This window comes from Salvelinus namaycush, chromosome 4, assembly GCF_016432855.1.
Source record: "Salvelinus namaycush isolate Seneca chromosome 4, SaNama_1.0, whole genome shotgun sequence".
NCBI classification, from domain to species: Eukaryota; Metazoa; Chordata; class Actinopteri; order Salmoniformes; family Salmonidae; genus Salvelinus; species Salvelinus namaycush.
In genome coordinates, this window is record NC_052310.1 from 19737121 (window position 1) to 19759828 (window position 22708).

Consider the following 22708-nt stretch of genomic DNA (forward strand, 5'->3'; position numbering starts at 1 on the left):
ACATTATCCTCTGAAATTACTAGATATAGACCCACTACCCCTGAAACCAGTGCCAGTTATGAGAGAGAGGGTAGGAGATGCTGGGACTGGGGCTTGGGAGGGCGGGGAATGGGAGGGGGTAAACCACCTCTTAGTTAAGCTTCGGGGGTCTGGGATTTTGGATTAATACTGTAGTAATCCAGTTATGTGTCAGCAGAGAGAGAGCGATAGAGGGATAGATAGAGGGATAGATAGATAGATATGGCGAGAGAGGGAGTGAAGGGGAATGAGGGGGGGGGGGGGGGGGGGGCGACATGGTGGGTTATGGGGAGGGATGAGATGAGAGGAAGAGGGATTAAGGTCAGCCTTGTTGAGCATCTGGTTTATTGTCCGGTGTTCTCTGAAGGAGGTGACACTTTTGGATAATACATACACATTTAGCCTACTTGAATTCACACACTGCAACTAGAAACCTGAATGTTCTGAACTACCCATATGATGATATGAATACATGAGACAACGGATTATCTTATTCTATCAATCATCATTATCTGTGTCAACATTGCCTAGAATTTGTTTGGGGCCAACTAATCCTATGCGTCCTTGCCCTGTACCTGCTATTTATCAGCTGGAATGAGGATGGCCAGTGTGCAGTTCCGGGCCCGTCGGGCTGCGGAGCCGGCAGAACCAGAACCTGAACATGAAAAAGAGCCAGAACAAGTAGAGGAGCCAGCTGCCCACGTCCCTCCAGCACACCACCCCGGCCACCACAACTATGACCACATGAAGAACAAGTTCATGAATGAGATTGGCCATCTGCCACGTAAGTAGTTCCTGGCATGTAGATGGAATTGGACAAGACTGAGGACTACACAGACGCTGTTTTCCTAACGTTTATGTCATCTCTGTAGCTATCGTGGAAGGTTGAAATCTGCTTGGGTCCTGATCCTGATGTGGCAATTTAATTCTCTCATGGATTTTTTTGGGGTGGAGGGACTGAGTGAGAGTTGGTGACAAAAATAGAATAAGTGTTATAGGACCGTACATATAAGCCATGACAGATGTTAGAACTATGGAATGGGACACGGAATCCACAATGTCACTTCATCATCTTCATTTGATCATATCATTCCTCTTTTCTCACAGGAATTATTCACAGAAGTAATAATGTTTTCATTCTCCATGTGCATTTCCTTTGCATATACCTACAGTTGCGGACAAATCTATTGGCACCTCTGCACTTTATAATGGAGTGCAATGGAGAAGAAAGTTCTGTTTAGTCTTTCAAAACTGGTTGAATGACTATTGTTACCCTGTAGGCACCTACAACTTACCACAGGTGACATAATTTACATCGTAAACAAGAATGACTTGCCTCCAATCAAATGAATTTGAATTTTTCATAATTTAGCCCGGGATATTTTTTTTTTTTACCTTGTAGATAAAAGTCAATATGTCAGTTTTGATGTTGGTCCTGTGCAGATGTAAATCAAACAAATACACCAACGTCTTTTTCTTCTCAATTTCAACTTATTTGAGAAGGAATAGTGAATCGTGCAACGGTGCCACAAATATTTGGACCGCAACTGTATATTGGTACAGCCTCCCTTCCCCTGTGTACATTGTGACATTACAACCCCATCGAAGTCGATAGCAATCATGTCTGTTATTGTTTCCCTTTCAGATTTGTTTTTCGCTGTCGTTAACAAACCTCGTCCCTTGTTCAGATGTGATCCACTAGTCAACATTGAGCACGTTAGGGTGAAAGAATAGACTTCCAACTTGTCCTGGTATATGTTCCGCTTCCCTCCCTGTTTCAAGTATCTTGGTATAGTTTCTCATATGTTAAGATAGACAGTATGTCATTAGATGTTAATTGTGTTGCCTCTTTCTTCTGTAGTCCCTATGTGGGCAGTTGGGGCCATCGTCGTAGTGGTGCTGGTGCTGGTAGGATGCTGCACCTTCTGCCTCTTCAAAAAATGCTTTGGGAAAAAGAAAAAAACAAAGAAAGTGAGGGAGAGGAAGGCTGGCCGCCGGAGGAAGGCAGACAACGAAGGGGGAGGAGAGGGTGGCGATAAGGTGAGATGGATACAGGGGAAAGATGGGGGGGGAAAGATGAAATACACACATTTCCCATGAATGTGAGGAATATAGACAGTGCCATGCAGTATCAAACAAAAACAGAAAAGATGTGTCTGCGCTCTATTATTCAGGAAGAAGGAGATAAGAAAGAAGGGGAAGGAGAGGAGAAGGAGCAGGAGAAGCTGGGAAAACTGGAGTTCTCCTTGGACTACAACTTCACAGATGCCCAGGTAGTGCCAAGTTCTTTTGTTGTATGGTACGATACTTTATCAAAAGAGGCCCCTGTACTAATACTGTATGACTAGCGCCCTGTGTTTTGCGCAATCATGTCACATGGCCTGGATTTGAACCTTTATTTAAAGCTTTTTCATCAAACAGTCCCCTTTTCTTTTTATCTCAGATGGTCCAGCACCATCCTCAGACAATTGCTTACATTTTTTGTGTAATTCCCATTTCTGGACAGTCTTGCTATGTCTCATGACTGCGCAAAACACAGTGCCTTATATATGACAGCACAGCACATTTGTTGCAGTTCTGTTATTTACTGAAGCAGATGCTATTCTCCAGAGCAACTTACAATCAGTACATACACTTAGCAAAGATGTAAAACAGCAAAATACTAGCCTAACTGGTGTGTGACAACATTAGTTAAGTATGTGGACATCCCTTCAAATTAGTGGATTTGACAATTTCAGCCTATACACTTGCAATCTCCATAGACAAACATTGGCTGTAGAATGGCCTTACTGAAGAGCTCAGTGACTTTCAACGTGGTACTGTCATATGATGCCACCTTTCCAACAAGTCAGTTTGTCAAATTTCTGCCCTGCTAGAGCTGCCCCAATCAACTATAAGTGCTGTTATTGTGAAGTGGAAATGTCTAGGAGCAACAACGGCACAGCCGCGAAGTGGTAGGCCACACAAGCTCACAGAACGGGATCCGACGTGGGCTGAAACGCGAGCGCGTAAAAATCGTCTGTCCTCGGTTGCAACACTCACTACCGAGTTCCAAACTGCCTCTGAAAGCAACGTGAGCACAATAACTGTTTGTCAGGGGCTTCATGAAATGGGTTTCCATGGCCGATCAGCTGCAAAAGATCACCATGCACAATGCCAAGCGTTGGCTGGAGTGGTGTAAAGCTCGTCGCTATTGGACTCTGGAGCAGTGGAAACGTGTTCTCTGGAGTGATGAACCACGCTTCACCATCTGGCAGTCTGATGGACTAATCTGGGTTTGGCGGATGCCAGGAGATCACTGCCTGTCCGAATGCATAGTGCCAACTGTAAAGCTTGGTAGAGGAGGAATAATCGTTTGGGGATGTTTTTCATGGTTCAGGCTAGGCCCCTTAGTTCCAATGAAGGGAAATCTTAACGCTACAGCATACAATGACATTCTAGATGATTCTGTGCTTCCAACTTTGTGGCAACAGTTTGGGGAAGGACTTTTCCTGTTTCAGCATGACAATGCCCCCGTGCACAAAGCGAGGACCATACAGAAATGGTTTGTCGAGATCGGTGTGGAAGAACTTGACTGGCCTGCAGAGCCCTGACCTCAACCCCATCAAACACCTTTTGGATGAATTGGAACGGCGACTGCGAGCCAGGCCTAATCGCCCAACATCAGTGCCCGACCTCACTAATGCTCTCGAGGCTGAATGGAAGCAAGTCCCTGCAGCAATGATCCAACATCTAGTAGAAAGCCTTCCCAGAAGAGTGGAGGCTGTTATAGCAGCAAAGGAGGGACAAACTCCATATTAATGCCCATGATTGAGCAGGTGACCACATACTTTTGGCCATGTAGTGTGTGTATATTATATTCAGGGTTGGGGAGTAGCGGATTACATGTAATCTGTTACATCAAATCAAATCAAACTTTATTTGTCACATGCGTCAAATACAAGTGTAGACCTTACCGTGAAATGCTTACTTACAAGCCCTTAACCAACAGTGTAGGTCAAGAACTGTTAAGAAAATATTTACCAAATAAACTAAAGTAAAAAATAATACAAAGTAACACAATAAAATAACAATAATGACGCTATATACAGGGGGTACCGGTACCGAGTCAGTGTGCGGGGGTACAGGTTAGTTGAGGTAATTTGTACATGTAGGTAGGGGTGAAGTGACTATGCATAGATAATAAACAGCGAGTAGCAGCAGTGTACAAAACAAATGGAGGAGGGGGGTGCGGATTACAATTTAAGGGATTACAAAAAACAGTAACTAATCCGTTACCAGACAAAAAATTGTAATCAGATTACAGATACTTTTGAAAAACTAGATGATTACTTAGAGGAGTACTTTTAAATTCAGAAAGGATGTTTGCGGAAAATAAATCTTTGACACTTTTCCGTTTTCTCAATGACATTCAAATCAGCATTGAAAAAAGGCGCAAATTAAATTTTGTTTCACCTTGCTGTTCACAAATCTAAATGTGTATTTGAACCCAATAATGGTTGAATTCAAGAAGTTTAAGCTGCCTATCAATCATTGTTTTTGAAACTAGTGGACAGCCAGTGACAAATGTGTTCTTGCAACAGCAGCATAGTGCGGATCCCAGCCTATGAAATAAAAGTGGGGCTTTTATTGCTTAATCTAATTTATGCTGCTAAAAAAATATATCCATAGGCCTAATGGACACGTGCTCAGACTCGCACACTTCTGATAGACTTAAATGGGCAATCTGTATTTGCTACATCCATTTTTGGACTTATATTTATATAGTTTATATCTCCATTGATTCTTGAAGAATATAACTTATAAATGCCTCATGAGTTTAGTTTAGCTGTCACACTCCATGAGAACCCAAAATATTAACTTGTTTTATTCCAATGTTTGTTAACATTGTGAATGTAAAACAGCACTGTATAGCCTCATTACATGGTTAAAACAATACTTTTTATATCATGGATGGTCAATCCTTGAATCCATAGCTCTGTCTATTAATCTGAGAGTGGTTACATTTCTCCAGGCCCATCCCTCAGCTTTTCACCAAAACAGAGGCGGGGCGACAGTATTGTTTCATCTGTGGATTTGCCCTTTAAACAGCTGCATATTATCAAGATATCAAAATGTCACCAACAAAAAGATAAACCCTAGGCCTATAGAAAATGCAGCATATGGCATTCATTCTTCACATGTAAATAGCATGCCATTCCATGAGCACAGCATTTAATTTTCAACTTGAATCAATGAGCCCAATCTGTCCTCCATGACAACAAAATCATAAACAACAGAGTAGGGCTGGCTAATAAGTCCTTAGTTTTGAGGTCATGCTGATAACATAATTTGGCTAACCTATACTTCCATAAGTCCTATTCTTGAAGATCAAGGGGTATAATGTATATTGGAATGACTGGAATTCTGATAGACTTTGGTTTTTAATGTAAAGATATCATTTTACCGTATTATTAAATGTAGTAGAAAGCGATGGGTTAGAAGAAGCCGTCGTATCCAACCCATAAATTAGAATTTAACATCCATTTATGGCCAGCTATGTAAACTTTAACATTGATTTATCCTGCAATAGATGTTGTTCAATTGGTAACATACATTTTTGTCTTCTTCTAATGCCTCTTAAGGGGAAAGTAATGTAAAAGGAACGGAAGGTACTCAGATTACGTCACTGACTTTGGGTAACCCAAAAGTTACGTTACTGATTACAATTTTTGACAGGTAACTAATAACTGTAAAGGATTACATTTAGAAAGTAACCTACCCAACCCTGATTATATATACAGTACCACTCAAAAGTTTGGTCACACCTACTGATTCCTGGGTTTTTCTTTATTTTGACATTGTAGAATAATAGTGAAGACATCAAAACTATGAAATAACATACGAAATCATGTAGTAACCTAAAAAGTGTTAAACAAATCAAAATATACTTTATATTTGAGATTCTTCAAGGTAGCCACTCTTTGCCTTGATGACAGCTGTTCACACTCTTGGCATTCTCTCAACCAGCTTCATGAGGATTGCTTTTCCAACAGTCTTGAAGGAGTTTACACATATGCTGAGCACTTGTTGGCTGCTTTTCCTTCACTCTGCGGTCCAACTCATCCCAAACCATCTCAATTGGGTTGAGGTCGGGTGATTGTGGAGGCCAGGTCATCTGATGCAGCACTCCATCACTCTCCTTCTTGGTCAAATAGCCCTTAAACAGCCTGGAGGTGTGTTGGGTCATTGTCCTGTTGAAAAATAAATAATAGTCCCACTAAGCGCAAACCAGATGGGATGGCGTATCGCTGCAGAATGCTGTGGTAGCCATGCTGGTTAAGTGTGCCTTGAATTCTATATAAATCACAGACAGTGTCACCAGCAAAGCACCATCACACCTCCTGCTCCTCCATGCTTCACGGTGGGAACCACACATGTGGAGATCATCCGTTCACCAACTCTGCGTCTCTCACACATATGGAATCATGTAGTAACCAAAAAAGTGTTAAACAAATAAAAATATATTTTACATTTGAGATTCTTCAAAGTAGCCACAAAGTAGCCTTGATGACAGCTTCATGAGGTAGTCACCTGGAATGCATTTCAATTAACAGGTGTGCCTTGTTTAAAGTTAATTTGTGGAATTTCTTTCCTTCTTAATGTGTTTGAGCCAATCAGTTGTTTTGTGACAAGGTAGGGGTGGTATACAGAAGCTAGCCCTATTTGGTAAAAGACCAAATCCATAGTATGGCAAGAACAGCTCAAATAAGCAAAGAGAAACGAAAGTCCATAATTTCTTCAAGACATGAAGGTCATTAAATGCGGAAAATTTCAAGAACTTTGAAAGTTTCTTTCAGTGCAGTCGCGAAAACTATCAAGCACTATGATGAAACTGGCTCTCATGAGGACCGCCACAGGAAAGGAAGATCCAGAGTTACCTCTTCTGCAGAGGATAAGTTCATTAGAGTTACCAGCTTCAGAAATTGCAGCCAAAATAAATGTTTCACAGAGTTCAAGTAACAGACACATCTCAAAATCAACTGTTCAGAGGACACTGTGTGAATCAGGCCTTCATGGTCGAATTGCTGCAAAGAAATCACTACTAAAGGATACCAATAATAAGAAGAAACTTGCTTGGGCCAAGAAACACGATCAATGGACATTAGACCAGTGGAAATCTGTCCTTTGGTCTGATGAGTCTAAATTTGATATTTTTGGTTCCAACCAACGTGTCTTTGTGAGACGCAGAGTTGGTGAACAGATGATCTTCACATGTGAAGAATCTCAAATATAAAATATATTTTGATTTGTTTAACACTTTTTTGGTTCCTACATGATTCCATAGGTTATTTCAAAGTGTTGATGTCTTCACTATTATTCTACAATGTAGAAAAGAGTAAAAAATAAAGAAAAACCCTGGAATGAGTCGGTGGGTCCAAACTTTTGACTGGTACTTTATATATATTCTATAATGTGTTAATATCAACCATGTCTGAAATTGAGACTTTCTGGGAGAAATGTCTTGAACCTTTAATCTTCACCTGATCATTCTGACTCATCCTCTTGGTCTTCTCTCTCCAAAGCTTATAGTGGGTATCCTCCAGGCTCAGGATCTGGCTGCCATGGATATGGGGGGTACCTCAGACCCCTATGTAAAAGTCTACCTGCTCCCAGACAAAAAGAAGAAGCATGAAACTAAGGTCCAGCGCAAGAACCTGTGTCCGGTTTTCAACGAGACCTTCATCTTCAAGGTTTACGTGGTGTCTTGGCCTTGTGGTTTTGTTTGTTTGTCTCATGTCTGGGTCTGTTTGTTTGTTTACTGTCTCTGTATGCGGCTTGTGTTGGTGTTCCAGGTTGTTGATGATGTATCACTTGTTGGTCTCTGAGTTCACGTGGGCAGAAGTCGAGCCCATGTCCGTGCTCCCCTTCGTAGTTTGTCTCTCGTACTCTGATTGCCGCCCGTCAAGGTATCCCCGAACAACTTTAAAAATGCAGAATTAAGAATGCATTTTTACTTGTCTCCTGTCAATACATGTTTTCATTTGTTTGCTTTGTTTGTCTGGATTTGTTAGTTATATGTATTTATATGTTGGCATGTTAAGTTTTATTGTATAATTATTATTTTACATTGAACTGTTTTTGATATACATAGATATACATATACATTGATATACATATTAAGAACTGCACTAACCAATGCTGTTTTTTTATAACTCTAAGCAAGAGCCAACAATGCATTACATAAATCTCTCTATCGAGGAGCATCAGTTGGCCAGACATGCACTTTTGACTAATGCCCCTGCCTTTCCTCCAAGATACCGTACACGGAGTTGGGAGGGAAGATCCTGGTGTTGCAGGTCTTCGACTTTGACCGTTTCTCCAAGCATGATGTGATTGGAGAGATAAAGATCCCCATGAACAGTGTGGATCTGGGACAACCAATGCAATGTTGGAGGGACCTGGAGAACAGTGAAAAAGAAGAGGTATGATGTAATGTGGTATTACTAATCCTTTGGTCATCCACCCAGTCACCCCCACATTTGCATGATGGATAGATTACAACCTAATGTAATAGATTCCTCCTTATTTGATCCGTTTCTGGCTGGTGGTTTAACACTATGTTGTTCCGGTGTGCATCTCTAAGGCAGAGAAACTGGGTGATGTCTGCATCTCCTTGCGCTACGTACCTACTGCTGGCAAACTCACTATCAACATCATGGAGGCCAAGAACCTAAAGAAGATGGATGTTGGTGGCTTATCAGGTGATTTTAAATCTCTCAACAAATAGTGTTCTTTTCTCGATCCCTCTAAGGTTGTGCGGCCTCGCAAACGTATCAGCAACGTTTTCAGTTCGCACGATCGCAGATTCATCCAATGACATATGTGTAAAAATCGGCCCTCGTGAGTCTACCAGCTGTCCGGCATGCAGCTTTGTCGGATCAAAGTCTACCAAAAAACATTGACAAATTGGCTTGCTCCCTTCTCATCCACCCTTCCCCTCAGATCCATTTGTGAAGATTGTTCTGCAGCACAATGGGAAACGGATCAAGAAGAAGAAGACAACTGTCAAGAAGAACACACTCAACCCTTACTTCAATGAGAGCTTCAGCTTTGAGATCCCCTTCGAGCAGATTCAGGTATTGCATCTTTGCCTTATCAATCCATATGTAGTTGCAGAGTACCCAGTCAGTATTCTGGAAGTATAGTAAGTGTTTTAATGTATCTTCTGTGTTTCTTATTCAGAAAGTGCAGGTCGTCATAACGGTGTATGACTACGACAAGCTTGGGAGCAACGATGCAATCGGCAAGACCTTCATGGGTTACGGTGCCACAGGAGTGGGTCTCAAACATTGGTCAGAAATGTTGGCCAATCCCAGACGTCCAGTTGCCCAATGGCATGTCCTCTGCCCAGAGGAGGAGGTGGATGCAGCTCTGAAGGTCCCACCTCGTTAATGATCCCTCAACATCCTTGGATCATTAATGTTATCCACAAGGAAAGCAAAACATTTTGATATGTCTTGTCAGTGTTATTAAGACCTCTTTGTATGTTTGCCTCTGTCTGTTTTTCTGTCATCTCTTTTTGGCGTACTTTTTTTGTTAAGTGTGTGTGCGTTTGTACGCGTGGGTTTGTACGTGTGTGTGCATGTGCACGCATGGCAGCATGAGCGTTCATGTGTTTGTGTCTCTGACGCCATTGGATATTTTTAAAATTACCTGCATTTGTCTCAATGTTCAGGAATGATTATAGCCCCTACTATGTTATTTAGTTGCTTTATAAAACATCCCTCTGTTGGTTTCTAAATGTAGGCCTAGATGTAAAAAAATAAATAATAAAAATTAAAATATGCACCCTTGTTATATGGCCTTATAGGCTACAGACAATCAGATGAAGGAATTCAATTGGTTTTTGACTCATTGACAATGATTTTGTGAACTGTCATGTAGGCCTACGTTAAAAACATAATTAGTGGCAGTGGTTATAGTTAGAATTAAGATTGCATAATGTTTTGCTTGTTGGTCGTAAGATACTTCAACTATACTGAACCAAAATATAAACGCAACATGTAAAATGTTGGTCCCATGTTTCATATGCTGAAATAAAAGATCCCAGAAATTTTCCATATGCATTTCTCTCAAATATTTTCCACAAATTTGTTTACATCCCTGTTAGTGAGCATTTCTCCTTTGCCAAGATAATCCATCCACCTGACAGGTGTGGCATATCAATAAGCTGATTAAACAGCATGATCATTACACAGGTGCACCTTGTGCTGAGACAATAAAAGACCACTCTAAAATGTGCAGTTTTGTTACACATGTCCACCAGAGCTGTTATCAGATCATTTAATGTTCATTTCTCTACCATAAACCGCCTCCAACATAGTTTTAGAGAATTTGGCAGTACGTCCAACCGGGCTCACGTGTAACAGACCCCGTGTAACCACGCCAGCCCAGGACATCCACATCCGGTTTCTTCACCTGCGTGATAGTCTGAGACCAGCCACTGATGAAACTGACGAGTATTTATGTCTGTAATAAAGCCCTTTTGTGGGGAAAGCCTCATTCTGATGGTGGGCCTCTGCCCAGTCATGTGAAATCCATAGATTAGGGCCTAATGAATTTATTTGAATTGACTAATTTCCTTATATGAACTATAACTCAGTAAAATCGATGAATGTGTTGCATGCTGAGTTTATATTTTTGTGCAGTATATTTATGTTAGTAAGAAAGTAAAATTCAGTGTGAGGTGCTATGTCAATGTGCTAAATAATGCTCCCTATTTTGCCTAGAAATGATTTTGTTCAATGACTTCAACTATACAAAATAAATTATAATTTCAAAAAAATGTTGGGTTTCGTCTCATGCATCTGCTCTCCACTACGGAAAATGCTGCAGTTACACAAGAGGGACATAGAGGGCGCTACTCTTCATTGTTTGAAAAAGTGTTGCTTAGCAACACATAAACTAGACTGAAAAGGTTTGACTTGAGAGTGCGCTGACAAGAGAGGTGAGTTTATCCAAATGTCACGACACTAGCTAATTTAAGAAGCATCAAATTCAAAATAACTGTATTTGACTTGTGTTTCCTTTCCACCATTCATCATGATGAAAATGATTTCTCTTCGCTCATGAGTTTGTATGCATGGTAACAACATTGCCAGTCAAGTCATTCTGACATCTTGAGAAAGTTACTGTAACGTTAGCTAGTCAAGTTAGCTAGTAAGCTATCTATCTGACTAACTAATTGCCATACTTGTCTTGTTAACAGCATGCTAATATTTATTTGGAATAAGCTTCGTTGAAACTTGATCAACTAAATTACTGCTGAACCCTTTGGCAAGCTACCAGCGGAAGCGTTTTCATGTTTATATATTGATGCGCGACAAGGAAATTAAACATTACAACTTACCCAGTGGAAATAAAACATTTAACGTTACAACATGTCGTCTTCAGAATGAGCACTGGACGAACTATGGAGGGCGCGGGCTGTGTGACCTGGTGGGGATTCAGTCCTGCGCTTGACCTCCTGCGCAGAGGTGAGGATGACCTGCCTTGACCTTGTTCTTACCTGCGTTCTTTTTTTTATAGAAATACCACAATATAGCTAATACATATAGAAAAATACTTGCAGGAGATGTTATGTCAACTGCATTATCAGATAACATGAAGTATTATCTTTAGTGCTGCAGCTTCCAAAGCTTATCTTCTTATTTGGCAAAGTGAGATGTTATGTTGTATTTTTGTTTTAACCAGTGCAAAATGAATCCCTTACCCAAAACAATTGGACACACACTGGTTGAATCAACATTGTTTCTGGGTCATTTCAATGAAATTACGTTGAACCAATGTGGAACAGATGTCGAATTGGTAGTGACTGTGAGTGAGCTTGGGTAAGGGATGCCATGGTGTCTTACCAGCTGTTTGTAACAATAATAAGCCACAATATTGCAAATTGCTGCATTTTAATCCCAATGTAAATCAATCCCCTTGTCATATTAATGGTGAAGTCTCTCTCTCCCCCCCCCCTCTCTCTCTCTCTCCCCATCCCTCCCTCTCTCTCTCTCTCTCTCTCTCTCTCTCTCTCTCTCTCTCTCTCTCTCTTTCTCTCTCTCTCTCTCTCTCTTGCTCAGGCTCAGAGAGGCAGGAGGGTGAGGTAAATGTTTTACTGGTGGGCAGTGGTGACCCAAGACACATACTCAAGACCATTGCTGGCCTGAGAGACACAGATACCCTTCATGTGAGTTACACCATGTGTAACCTTAATGTCTGACTGTCCCTGTTAGTAACACAATAACACCATAATGACGCTGCGCTATGTTAATGGCATGTGCCTCTTGAGTGCCCAAACCAAGGGATTTCACTCTTTCATGTCTTCAGTGGTCGGACTGAATTTGCAGCGCCAATATTAAGTCTATGGTTATCTTTTTCGTACTCCAGCAAAAAATGCCAAATAAACAATCACCTGTCTCTGTTTCCTGGCAGATATGGGTGATAGAGAATAGTATGGACGTGGTGGCTCGTCAACTGCTGCTCCTCTTTCTAGCTCTGACACCCCAGGAGAGCATGGGACTTCACGGTTAGTCCTTATAGCGATAATCCATAGACTATCCATAGAAACTGCAATAGAAAAATCTAAGTAGCCTTATATCCACTAATGGGATGCAAAAACGACATTATTTTCTGATGCATGTTGCAATACATTCTGACCTTGTAGTATGTTAAGTATGTTAAGGAAGCTTTAAATCCTATTGTACTTTGTGTGCTTATTATACTGTGTCTGTATTCCCAGAAAAGACGGAGGTTTTCCTGGAGTTGTTTGGGAACAGTGAGGTCCGCAGTCAGACAGAGGAGACACTGAGACACGTGGCGTCACAACTGTCTCTCTCAGTCACTGAGACACTAGAAACACCCACAAATCCCTGCCTGGACACCACTCATCTCAGAGTGAGTAACTGTCCGTCTTTCTGCCTACCTATCTGTCAGAGTTCATATTTCAATTCTTGGAAATTGAGAAACTAATTTTAAAAAATATCTACCATCACAATAAATTTGGGGACAGAGTGAATATGAGTAATCTTATATTGATAAATGACCTTTGAGCTTATAAACCAGTGTTCTTCCACCGTTTCCAATGCTTCAATTATCCATAATCCATAAATCCCATTTAACTTTAACAGTTCAAGGAGCGCGACGATTTGGACAGGATATTCAAGCAATGGATCCACCCTCCCCCATCTGCACGTTCTGCCCATGTATCAATAGCCAAGGCCTGGGACGGCCGGGTCCGGCAGCACCTGGGCACCCGCTATGACTCCAGGGCGGGCTGCTTCGACTGGGACCTCACCATGAAGCTACACCAGAAAGGGGTATGTATGTGTCAGCCTGCAGGTCCCATACATGGCTTGACAAAGATAGTGAAGTTGGCACATTTTGGGACAAGGCTAGGTATGTGGCATAGTGCAGCACAATCAAGGGATGATTTTGACACCACACTGATTGTCAGTGAATCAGACTATTAAAGTCCTCATGTTCTTTCCCTTTCCCCGCTCTCTCCTCCCATCAGTGTGGTGTCATCAACAAACAGCACTACAAACTATGGAGGGAGCGGGGCGTGGCCTTTGAGATGAGGGAGGGCATCTATCAAATGGCCAATGAGAGCTTACTCTCTACGCGGGTATTCAGTCATGTAAGTTATTGTTTCTTTGGTAAAACTATCATTGTGACGATTTTGTCAATGCCAATGTTGGGGTAAAGAATGGTGGTGTATCATTACCCTCTTCTTCCTTGTGTGTGTGTGTGTGTGTGTGTGTGTGTGTGTGTGTGTGTGTGTGTGTGTGTGTGTGTGTGTGTGTGTGTGTCTGTGTCTGTGTCTGTGTGTGTGTGTGTGTGTGTGTCTGTGTGTGTGTGCCTGTGTGTAGAGGGGTGACAAAATGGCAATGAGGGGATACTGGGGAGACATTGTGTCCAGTCCTTACCTCTCCTTTGGCATCGAGACAGATGACGAGAAACTGCTGCAGAAACAGAATGGGCAACACGTCAAGGTAATAACATGTAATAACATTGTCTAAACATTGCAATTATTTTTATTAACTTGTAATAATATTGTGTTTATTGTTAAATGGTAGATATTGAGGAGATCATGCCTGACGTATATCCAAATATTATATCTCATAAATAATTCAGCTTTATGTCTTTATCCTGTATGTATGTACAGTACCAGTCAAAAGTTTGGACACACCTACTCATTCCAGGCTTTTTCTTTATTTTTACTATTGTCTACATTGTAGAATAATAGTGAAGACATCAAAACTATGAAATAACACATATGGAATTATGTAATAACCAAAAAAGTGTTAAACAAAACAAAATATATTTTATATTTGAGATTCTTCAAAGTAGCCACCCTTTGCCTTGATGACAGCTTTGCACACTCTTGGCATTCTCTCAACCAGCTTCATGAGGTAGTTACCTGGAATGCATTTCAATTAACAGGTGTGCCTTGTTAAAAGTTAATTTGTGGAATTTCTTTCCTTCTTAATGCGTTTGAGCCAATCAGTTGACACACACATCTCAACATCAACTGTTCAGAGGAGACTGCGTGAATCAGGCCTTCATGGTCAAATTGCTGCAATGAAACCACTACTAAAGGACACCAATCAGAAAAAGAGACTTGCTTGGGCCAAGAAACATGAGCAATGGACATTAGACCGGTGGAAATCTGTCCTTTGGTCTGATGAGTCCAAATTGGAGATTTTTGGTTCCAACCGCCGTGTCATTGTGAGACGCAGAGTAGGTGAACGGATGATCTCCGCATGTGTGGTTCCCACCGTGAAGCATGGAGGAGGAGGTGTGATGGTGTGGGGGTGCTTTGATGGTGACACTGTCTGTGATTAATTTGGAATTCAAGGCACACTTAACCAGCATGACTACCACTGCATTCTGCAGCGAAATGCCATCCCATCTGGTTTGCGCTTTTTGGGACTATCAATTGTTTTTCAACAGGACAATGACCCAACACACCTCCAGGCTATGTAAGGGTTATTTGACCAAGAAGGAGAGTGATGGAGTGCTGCATCAGATGACCTGGCCTCCACAAGCACCCGACCTCAACCCAATTGAGATGCTTTGGGATGAGTTGGACCGCAGAGTGAAGGAAAAGCAGCCAACAAGTGCTCAGCATATGTGGGAACTTCTTCAAGACTGTTGGAAAAGCATTCCTCATGAAGCTGGTTGAGAGAATGCCAAGAGTCTGCAAAGCTCTCATCATGGTAAAGGGTGGCTACTTTGAAGAATCTCAAATCTCAAATATATTTTGATTTGTTTAACACTTTTTAGGTTACTACATGATTCTATATGTGTTATAGTATGTGTCATAGTTTTGTGTAACTATATGTGTCATAGTGTAATATGTGTAACTATATGTGTTATTTCATAGTTTTGATGTCTTTACTATTATTCTACAATGTAGAAAATAGTAAAAATAAAGAAAAAACCTTGAATGAGTAGGTGTGTCCCAACTTTTGACAGGTGCTGTATGTATGGGTTTTTTATGAAAAACCATGTTTTCATCTAACCATTTTTATGCGTAAAGTACCTTTCGGATAGAAAACTCATGACAGGCTTGATAGAAACAGAAAATTGTCAACAAACTTTCCTAGATGTTGACAATTTTGGGAAATAAATCTGGCGACAAATGGCAGTGGAAACGCTTTTTGGCGCAGTTGTTGATAAACGTCATGCCGAGGTAGACTGCAGTCACTTGATGCTATGTTGTGTGGTCCTGCCACTCGGACTTGGAAAAGCATGCAAAGAAGTCTACAAATTAAATACGTTATAATGACCTTCACAGGGTGGTGACAGTGCAAGTTGAAAGCTTAATGCTCATTTCCAATTAAATATCAAGTGTCCTAATTTGTTTTCTGGTGACATGATTATCAGTGCTTGGCTGCCAATTGAGAATTATCCCACTGGGCACAGATGTCAATTCAACGTGTATTCCACGTTGGTTTAACGTAATTTCGTTGAAATGACGTGGAAACGATGTTGATTCAACCAGTGTGTGCCCAGTGGGATTGTTCTCTTATCCATAATCTCATCATGCACTGTATCTGCGAGCCGTTGGCTAGAATGCATTGTCTCTCCAGACCAGAGTGGGCTAATCTGCTGTTTATCGCAATACTTTTTGTGGTAAAACCATTGAAAGAGTTAAAAATGGGATGGAAACACAAAAAAAGTTCTATTTTTTTTATTGGGTCAATTTAAAAGTTGTGTGGCAAATTTTTGTTAAATGTGCACTGCAACATTACACCGTTTTTTATTCTCAAAAAGACAGTTTGATGGAAACACACCTCTGCCGGTAAAATGTGCATATCTATCGAATATTAAAATATTTGCTTGAAAATCTTTCGACAAATGAATGGAAACCTAGCTAGAGATATTATTTTCCCCTCCCTCTCATGCCACGTTCTCTCCATCGCTGACAGACAGCCCAGGATATCTCGTATGTGAACGTGCAGGCGCTGTTCAAGTCTTTGTCCTGTAGAGGGGGCACTCCCCCTACCCAGACATGCAGTGAGGAGGGGAAAGAACTTGTAGCACTGGAGCCAGTGTCACAACCAGAGGCTCATCACAAATCACAAATCAACGGTAAAACTCCCAATGCTGAACATTGCCTTGAATAACACTGTTGTATACTATGTCCTGCTGCACTAAGCTGTAGTATATAGCCTATAAAGTTGGTGTTGACTGCAAAGTATTATACCATATACCTGACACAGTAAAATACTATACAACTATTACACTATGTATTTTATCCTATACAATTCATTGTATTATGTATATTTATTTTATCTTATACAATAAAACAATTTCAGAACTCATGCACCTGAATGGGGTGTCAGTGACTTTCCTGCCCCTGGACTCTCTCTCCAAACTGCCAGAGAAACAGAAATACTCCCACTTTTTCAACAGCATCTACTGTGCTGCCAGGTACTCCAGCAACTTTCCCTATTCATTTCAAAACATCGATTATCACACAAGCGTATTTATAAAAACCTATTACCGTTGTGAACTCCATGACCTGGAATGAGGAACAGTGTATTATGTGAAACTCAATCCCTTCTTGGGATCCTCACTCGAGCAGTGAGGGTTACTGTGGTTCCACGGTTCTGCTGCCAGTGAGTTTCATAGCCTGTATCTCTCTCTCTCTCTCTTCCTCATTCCTCTTCTTCACTGTGAAGTATGGTGCACCATTTGAGCCCGACACTGAGACAGATTGCTGCACCCAAAGCCGCCCTCGTGGTGGAGCTGGCCAAGTGAGTTTCTGTCATACTTGTGACTGTTGCCATGGCAACACGCGGGACTTCTAGAAAAGACGGATTTACTTATTGTATTTCACTCATTGTATTTTACCATGTTTGCAAATCAGTTTGTATTCACCCACACAATAATTGGTTCATTGCATATCATACTTTTAATTGCAATTAACATAAGAATATACACTTCAAATTGTCAACGGGTGATTTGCTGCTATTGACAGGTCACGATTTTTCCTATCCACTATTCCTGTGTTTGAGGCTGTTCAGTGACTGTGTCCTCTCCATATGTCTCAGGTACCTATTGGATCTTACCAAGGAGCAGGAGGTGGGATTTGCCGAGAAAGTTGGTGACGTCGCCAAAGAGGCGGGGTTTGAGCCCTCACAGGAGGAGAAGAGGGATGTTTATGCCACGTTCACGCTACAGGAGGAGTGAATGTGTTCTGTTCCATCAGACACGCTTTACTCCGCTTTACTCCTCTGACACTTCAACCCGTTTGATTTGGTTGGAATTCAGTACTGCAAGAGGGGCAGAGCTATATACTGAAAATATGTACAGATGAGACCATTCTGTTCATTGCCGATTGAAAGCAAAGGTAACATTTTGTGAGAGTTCAATCACATTTTAGGCCTGTTGATCCATCTGTTTTGATCTCACGTCTGTTCATTGCCTATTAAATGAGAGCACGACTGCTTCACGAATGATTCCATGGACCTGTAGTTGAGTTGTACCCATTTGTAGCCTACCCAATTCCCTCTAGTGTTACAGAAGTAAGGATAACTTGTTTTGTTAAATATATACATGTTTTAATGAGTACTGTAATACATAGAATCTGTTTCAGTTAATGGCACACAGTAAATCGTGTCACCTCAATGAGTTCAAGAGAAAAATGTTGAGACATTGTTTTTGTAACGCTTTCCTGAAACAGAATATATGGTCTTCTTTCTTCACTGCTTCCACTGTGTGCTCACTTCCAGCGACCTCCAACCTTTCCCTTACCATGGACCTTTTTACTGCAGAGATAGAGGGAGCTTGGGTGTGAAAAAAGCAGAGGGTTTTCTAATGATCAATTAGCCTTTTAAAATGATAAACTTGGATTAGCTAACACAACGTGCCATTGGAACACAGGATTGATGGGTGCGGATAATGGGCCTCTGTACACCTATGTAGATATTCCATTAAAAAATCTGCCGTTTCCAGCTACAATAGTCATTTACAACATAAACAATGTCTACACTGTATTTCTGATCAATTTGATGTTATTTTAAATGGACAAAAGAATGTGCTTTTCTTTCAAAATAAGGACATTTCTTGGTGACCCCAAACTTTTGAACGGTAGTACACACACAACCAGTCAAAAGTTTGGACACACTACTCATTCAAGGGTTTCTTTATTTGTACTATTTTCTACATTGTAGAATAATAGTGAAGACATCATAACTATATAATAACATATGGAATCATGTAGTAACCACAAAAAAGTGTTAAACAATTCCAAATATATATTTGAATCTTCAAAGTAGCCAACCTTTTCCTTGATGACAGCTTTGCACACTCTTGGCATTCTCTTAAGCAGCTTCACCTGGAATGTTTTTCCAACAGTCTTGAAGGAGTTCCCACATATGCTGAGCACTTGCTGGCTGCTTTTCCTTCACTCTGCGGTCCAACTTATCCCAAACCATCTCAATTGGGTTGTTGGGTGATTGTGGAGGCCAGGTCATCTGATGCAGCACTCTATCACTCTTCTCCTTGGTCAAATAGCTCTTACACAGCCTGGAGGTGTGTTGGGTCATTGTCCTGTAAAAAAACAAATGATAGTTCCACTAAGCGCCAACCAGATGGGATGGCGTATCGCTGCAGAATGCTGTGGTCGCCATGCTGGTTAAGCGTGCCTTGAATTCTAAATAAATCACTGACAGTGTCACCAGAAAAGCACCCCCACACCATCACACCTCTTCCTCCATGCTTCACGGTGGGAACCACACATGAGGAGATCATCCGTTCACCTACTCTGCATCTCACAAAGACACGGCGGTTGGAACCAAAAATATCAAATTTGGACTCAGACCAAAGGACAGATTTCCACCGGTCTAATGTCTATTGCTCATGTTTCTTGGCCCAAGCAAATCTCTTCTGATTGGTGTCCTTTAGTAGTGGTTTCTTTGTAGCAATTCGACCATGAAGGCCTGATGCACGCAGTTTCCTCTGAACAGTTGATGTTGAGATGTGTCTGTTACTTGAATTATGTGAAGCATTTATTTGAGCTGCAATTTCTGAGGCTGGTAACTCTAATGAACTTATCTTCTGCAGCAGAGGTAACTCTGGGTCTTCCTTTCCTGTGGCGATCCTCATGAGAGCTAGTTTCATCATAGCGCTTGATGGTTTTTGCGACTGCACTTGAAGAAACTTTCCAAGTTCTTGAAATGTTCCGCATTGACTGACCTTCATGTCTTGAAGTAATGATGGACTGTCGTTTCTCTTTGCTTATTTGAGCTGTTCTTGCCATAATATGGACTTGGTCTTTTACCAAATAGGGCCATCTTCTGTACACCACTCCTACCTTGTCAAAACACAACTGATTGACTCAAAATCATTAAGAAGGAAAGCAATTCCTCAAGGCACACCTGTTAATTGAAATGCATTCCAGGTGACTACCTCATGGAGCTGGTTGAGAGAATGCCAAGAGTGTGCAAAGCTGTCATCAAGGCAAAGGGTGGCTACTTTGAAGAATCTCAAATATAACATATATTTGGACTTGTTTAACACTTTTTTAGTCTACATGATTCGATAGGTGTTATTTCATAGTTTTGATGTCTTCACTTTTATTCGACAATGTACAAAATAGTAAAAATAAAAAACCCTTGAATGAGTAGGTGTGTCCAAACTTTACTGGTACTGCATTATATATCCTTACATAACCTACATTTCCTGTCCTCTAACCCTATTCTGCTTTCAGGTATTAGAGGACACATTCAAAGTTTGAGTAGTTGGCACAGCATGTAAATTGTCAAAGAAGGCTAAAATATTTTGTTTTCCTATTGGCAGCTGACTTTAATATATGTTCTATAAACATTCAGTGCTAAGGCAGACAGAATTGGAGAAATGCACTTACAATTTCTGGGCATGAGAAATTCTATTCAGAAGAACGTTTATCTGCAAAAAAAATAATATAAAAAGGCATTTTAACACACATATCAAATACTTTAAAGGCTAACCAAACTAAAGAGGACATTCCAGGGGGGAAAACTACACTGAAACGTTAACGTAAATAACTGTGGTGTACAATCGCAGTCTCCTCACCTCGTATTTCTGTCGTCTCATCTTTTCAGTCAGGTCAAATTTGTCTGACTCAAGCTGGTAAATCCACTCCCACATCTCTTTAGCTCTCTCCCTGAGAAGACACAGAGCATTAGGAGTCAGAGAAGGAGGACTTGTACTCTCAATCGTTGCTCACTCGGGAGAACAAGGACTTTGATAATGCAAGTGAAGCTCATTGAAGCCTACTATTCCATTTGAAGGTGTAAGAACCAACGCTGGAGATGAGAAGCAGGTACGGGGAGTCAACATTTAATATAGCACAGACATTGACCAGCGTCAGCACCGGGTACCATAACGACATACGAACATCAATCAACAGACAGATATAGGGGAGGTAATGACACAGGTGATTGAGTCCAGGTGAGTCCAATAATTGCTGATGCGCGTGACGGGGGAAGGCAGGTGTGCGTAATGATGGTGGCAGGAGTGCACAATGCTGGGGAGCCTGGCGCCTTTGAGCGCCAGGGAGGGGGAGCGGGAGCAGGCATGACATAAGGTTCTGGCTCCGATTTTAAGTATCCCGTTTCACTGCTTCAACAACAAATAATACATTCCAATCTCTAAGAGGGCATTAATTCCCATTTTATACTATCATCCCGAACCGTACTGGGCTAACTCAGTTATTTTCTTTTCAAATTGTATTTTAATCTTAAACAGCACGGTCCAAGACCTATGGTAGATGCGTAGCCAGGCCAGCGCAGTACAGCTCGGCTCAGCTTGGCTCGGCTCAGTAGTCCGAAAAGGATATCACTGACCTCAGGCCGTCCTCTCTCAGGTTGTCAATGGCGAGGGGTTTGCGTCTCTCCGCCAGTGTCTTCTTCTTGATCTCTCTCCCTGTTTGTCTCTTCCCTCTCCTCTGCTCTGCCTGGGGGGGGGGGGGGGGGGGGGGGGGGCATCATCACCCACAACTCGATCAGCGAATAAACCAGCACTACGAGGGTTAATTCAGTTAACACATATTTCATACACACACATTTTCCCTCTTACACATACACACACACAAACTAAAGCACCTTCAGTATACTGTAAACGCTTACAACCAACAAAGTGTAAGCATTGGTAAAGATTATGCTTAAGAGCTATTCCACTAGTATCTTTGTCTCTGCAATATCATTAGCATTCTGACCTTTGCCAAGAAACCCCCAAAGTGAGCCCCCATGTTAGAGAGCACTTTCTTCTTCTTGGCGTCGTCATCCGCCCGTTTCTTGGCTTCCTCGTCCTCCTTCCTCTGCCGCTCTTCCTGAGTACCAAAAATCGAATCTTTTTACAATAGTTTTATCATATCAACACGTATTCAATTGATTTCCGTGACTAATTGTTTTTGACTGCCAATGAACATTTACAACAGGTGCCTCGATGGTGCTAGCTTAAGCAGATGCTCTGTATTGCAGCTTAGGCCTACCGCGATTCTCGTCTGTCTGTCCCGTTCTTTTTCTGCTCGCACGCGCTGCTGCTCCGCTCTCTCTGATCTGCGGTTGTCCTGGAATAGAAACCAAGTGCAGACTCACCTCGTAATAGCCATTAAGTCCTTAATTTATACATACCACTACACTAATCACATATCAGCCTTTCCCTAAACACATACATTATTCCCGGACATAAACTTGTCCATGGAGAATCGATGTATATACTGTATACACTATAGAGAGAGAGAGAGAGAGAGAGAGAGAGATGCCTGCAACAAGCATATTAAATGAAACATTAAACAAAACATACAAGAGAGAGCGAGAGAGAGAGAGAGCGATGGGGTGATTGACCTACAATCCGGTCCTTGAGTCCAATGAGCTCTTCCTCTTCTTTCTTCCTCTGGTCAAAATGGACGTCGATCAGGGTCTGCAGCTCCAGAAGATCCTTCTCCATTCTTTTCCTGTGGATGTCCTGTCACAAACCAGAGTTCATGAATACAAGTAGTAAATCAATAAAAGGGTCTATATATACATAAGGGACCATTTTCCACAACCCAGGTTAAGTTAAGTCCCGGACTAATAAGCATTTTCATTGGAGACTATTGAGAATGCTTTTTCGATCAGGACTATGATTAATCTGGGTCTGGGAAACTGTCCGTAAGTGTGAT

The 22708-nt window shown here is 41.4% G+C and overlaps 3 protein-coding genes across 3 annotated transcripts; 2 read left to right on the plus strand and 1 right to left on the minus strand.

The window, feature by feature from the left end:
* The first annotated feature begins 618 nt into the window (after window positions 1-618).
* On the plus strand, window positions 619-9600 carry syt5b (synaptotagmin Vb). Its single transcript, XM_038990700.1, has 8 exons — window positions 619-802; window positions 1880-2058; window positions 2193-2291; window positions 7584-7751; window positions 8316-8483; window positions 8645-8762; window positions 9004-9137; window positions 9244-9600. Exons 1-8 carry the CDS (start codon window positions 619-621, stop codon window positions 9451-9453), a joined length of 1260 nt encoding a protein of 419 aa, XP_038846628.1. The 3' UTR covers window positions 9454-9600.
* Window positions 9601-11473: 1873 nt separating this feature from the next.
* On the plus strand, window positions 11474-17751 carry LOC120045771 (dynein assembly factor 3, axonemal-like). The gene is made up of 11 exons (XM_038990701.1): window positions 11474-11537; window positions 12132-12238; window positions 12484-12577; window positions 12791-12945; window positions 13179-13367; window positions 13565-13687; window positions 13920-14042; window positions 16485-16647; window positions 16875-16989; window positions 17241-17315; window positions 17613-17751. The coding sequence occupies exons 1-11, from the start codon at window positions 11474-11476 to the stop codon at window positions 17749-17751; spliced, it is 1347 nt and encodes a 448-aa protein (XP_038846629.1).
* Window positions 17752-18283: 532 nt separating this feature from the next.
* LOC120045513 (troponin T, slow skeletal muscle-like) lies at window positions 18284-22509 on the minus strand. The gene is made up of 7 exons (XM_038990416.1): window positions 22396-22509; window positions 22037-22114; window positions 21761-21874; window positions 21390-21499; window positions 20617-20707; window positions 20429-20469; window positions 18284-18329 (listed from the first exon to the last, which is right to left on the minus strand). Exons 1-7 carry the CDS (start codon window positions 22492-22494, stop codon window positions 18284-18286), a joined length of 579 nt encoding a protein of 192 aa, XP_038846344.1. The 5' UTR covers window positions 22495-22509.
* Window positions 22510-22708: the final 199 nt, after the last annotated feature.